The sequence below is a fragment of the Chiloscyllium plagiosum genome, chromosome 47 (assembly GCF_004010195.1).
Source record: "Chiloscyllium plagiosum isolate BGI_BamShark_2017 chromosome 47, ASM401019v2, whole genome shotgun sequence".
In the NCBI taxonomy this organism is placed as follows: Eukaryota; Metazoa; Chordata; class Chondrichthyes; order Orectolobiformes; family Hemiscylliidae; genus Chiloscyllium; species Chiloscyllium plagiosum.
Genome location: NC_057756.1, coordinates 8,510,130 through 8,512,922, shown reverse-complemented (window position 1 = coordinate 8,512,922; position 2,793 = coordinate 8,510,130). Strand labels below are relative to the sequence as shown.

At 47.6% G+C, this 2,793-nt stretch overlaps 1 protein-coding gene across 1 annotated transcript in view; it reads left to right on the top strand.

Moving 5' to 3' along the window:
* Positions 1 to 2,793, top strand: part of LOC122544245 (poliovirus receptor homolog) — a 36,903-nt gene that overhangs the window by 17,016 nt on the left and 17,094 nt on the right. The window contains exon 4 of the mRNA XM_043683322.1: positions 2,314 to 2,319. Within this exon, the coding sequence (XP_043539257.1) occupies positions 2,314 to 2,319 (6 nt within the window). The remainder of the gene's footprint in view (positions 1 to 2,313; positions 2,320 to 2,793) is intronic.

Below are 2,793 nucleotides of genomic sequence, written 5' to 3'. Positions count from 1 at the left end.
TCACCCTCACCCTCACCTCCTTCCACCTATCGTATTCCCAGCGCCCGTACCCCAAATTCCCTCCCCCCTACCTTTTATCTCATCCCGCCTGGCACACCAGCCTCATTCCTGAAGAAGGGCTTATGCCCGAAACGTCGATTCTCCTGCTCCTCGGATGCTGCCTGGCCTGCTGTGTTTTTCCAGTTGAGTTTCTGGTCAGTGATAACACTCCCCAGGATGTTGATTGCGTGGGATTCTGTGACGGTAATGCCACTGACTGTCAAGGTGGTCAGGTGTCTTTTATCGGTGATGGTCATAGCCTGGCATTTGTGCGGCGTGCAATTTACTTGCCAGTTGTCAATCCAAATGCTCCCTCAGACTAAAACCTACAGATCTATAAACCTACAGTTCTACAGGATATTGGTGAGGCCGCACTTGGAGTTTTGTGTTTGGTTTTGGTCACCTTGCTGTAGGAAGGATGGTATGAAACTGGAAAGGGTGCAGAAGAAATTTATTAGGATGATGCCAGGACTCAATGGTCTGAGTTACAGGGAGAGAGGTTGGACAAGCTCGGAGTGTTTTCCTTAGAGCGTAGGAGACTGAGGGGTGACCTTATAGAGGTGTATAAGATCATGAGGGACATGGACAGGGTGATCACACTCAGTCTTTTCCCCAGGGCTGGGGAATCGAGGACTAGAGGGCATCAGTTTAAGGTTAGAGGGGGAAAGAATAAAAGGGAACCTGAGGGGCAACTTTTTTACACGGAGGGTGGTACGCATATGGAATGAGCTGCCAGTGGAAGGGGTTGAGGCGGGTACATTAACAACATTTAAAAGGACAAATACATGGATAGGAAAGGATTAGAAGGATATGGACCAAGTGTAGGGAAATGGGGTGAGCGTAGATGGACATTTTGGTCGGCATGGACCAGCTGGGCCAAAGGTCCTGTCTCCATGTTGTGGGACACTATGACTCTTCAATTTGAGATGGTAGCAGTTTTGGAGTAGTGAGTAATTGTCTCCGTATTCGGAGGAAGGACATTCTGGTGATGGAGGGAGTGTCACAAAGGTTTCCCAGACTGATGCCTGGAATGGCAGGACTGCTGAGAGACGTATGGAGAGAGACTGAATCCGTTTGGACAATATTCACTGGACTTTAGAAGAATGAAGAGGGTGGGGGGTGGGGGGGGGAGGTTCATCCCATTGAAGCTTCGACAGGTCCCCATTACCAGGGTGCATCAGTGATACTACACCTCCTCCAGGGAAGGTGAGCTTTCTGGCCCAGAGTTAGGGACACTACCACTGTGCCACAAGTTTACAGCTACAATGCACCATTCCTGAATGTAGATCGTTTTGATTCAGACTCATTATGACAAACGCCTAGATAAGGGCTGTGCCTTTCAGGACTGAGATGAGGAGAAATGTGCTCACTCAGCCTGGATGATTCTCTGCAATTGAGGTCAAAACACTAAATGTTTTCAATAAGAGTTAGTAATAGTTCTTTGGGCTAAGGGGATGGAAGGATATTGGAGAAAGTAGGGGCTATTGAGTTGGACGATCAGCCATGATCATATTGAATGGCAGAACAGGCCAGGAGGGGCCGAATGGCTACTCCTGCACATATTTTTGATAATTCAATGTATATCCAGTTTCGGATCATCTTGCGAACGGAATATTCAGACCATCCAATACCTTTACACTTTGGGAAATTCACACAATTAAGGATTGCTTGAATTAATTAATTCTTTACCTTTGCCGGGAGTATTTTGTGGCGGGGGGTGGGGGGGGGAGGGGTATTGGCGTTAGCCTCGCTTGTGAGGGTCATGTTCTGGGTATTTGCCCCCCATTATAGATCTTAGCTGGTTATACTCACCTCTGCTGCATCTACAGAGAGAATAGTGCTGTCTGTGTGAGCCAGTCTGTTTAATATAACACATACCCATCACAATTAATGATGAGCCTTAACATACACTGCAGCTCGGTAGTTGGTCATGACTTTCGATGGCTAGTTGGCACACATGTAACCAAAAGACATGACCAACTATCACTGGTATCCATACACATAAGTCTCCTTACACACAGATAGAGGGGGACACCAGTTTAGGACAGGCTAAACAGATACATGGACAGGAATTCCTAGAGGCCTGGCATTTAAACCTCCATCAACACACACATTGATTTGGACTCCGTTTAGCAAACTCTCAGAAAAAGGAACGGGAAGTGATATGACCGACTACAACAGACCAAGACACATAAACAGCAAGTGGGTCAAAACATCACCGGAGGCGCACTGATGATGTCACCTAGCATGGTGACGAAACGTCTGAGAAGAATCTACCAGCTCAGTGAACAACCTTACAACCTGATTCACAATCTGAGCGACAAATCTTCTCCAAACATGTTCTGCCCCTGTCTGTGTAGAATTTCACTGGGTGCTCTGGTTTCCTCCCACTGTACAAAGGTGTGCAGGTTAGGGTGGATTGGCCATGGGAAATTGTCCCATAGTGCCCTGGGATGTGCAGGTTATGTGGATTGGCCATGGGAAATTGTCCCATAGTGTCCAGGGATGTGCAGATTAGGGTGGATTGGCCATGGGAAATTGTCCCACAGTGCCCAGCGATGTGCAGGTTAGGGTGGATTGGCCATGGAGGAACCGTATAAAGGAGATTCTTGCTGGTTGGTATCCAATTGCCTTGTTCACTCCCCATTCCCTTCTCTTTGTGTTTTCACAGGTCATACCGATAGCAAGCTCATCATTCCATGGGTGATAGTGGGAGTGCTGGTGATCGCTCTGGTAGCATTGACCATTGCTCTA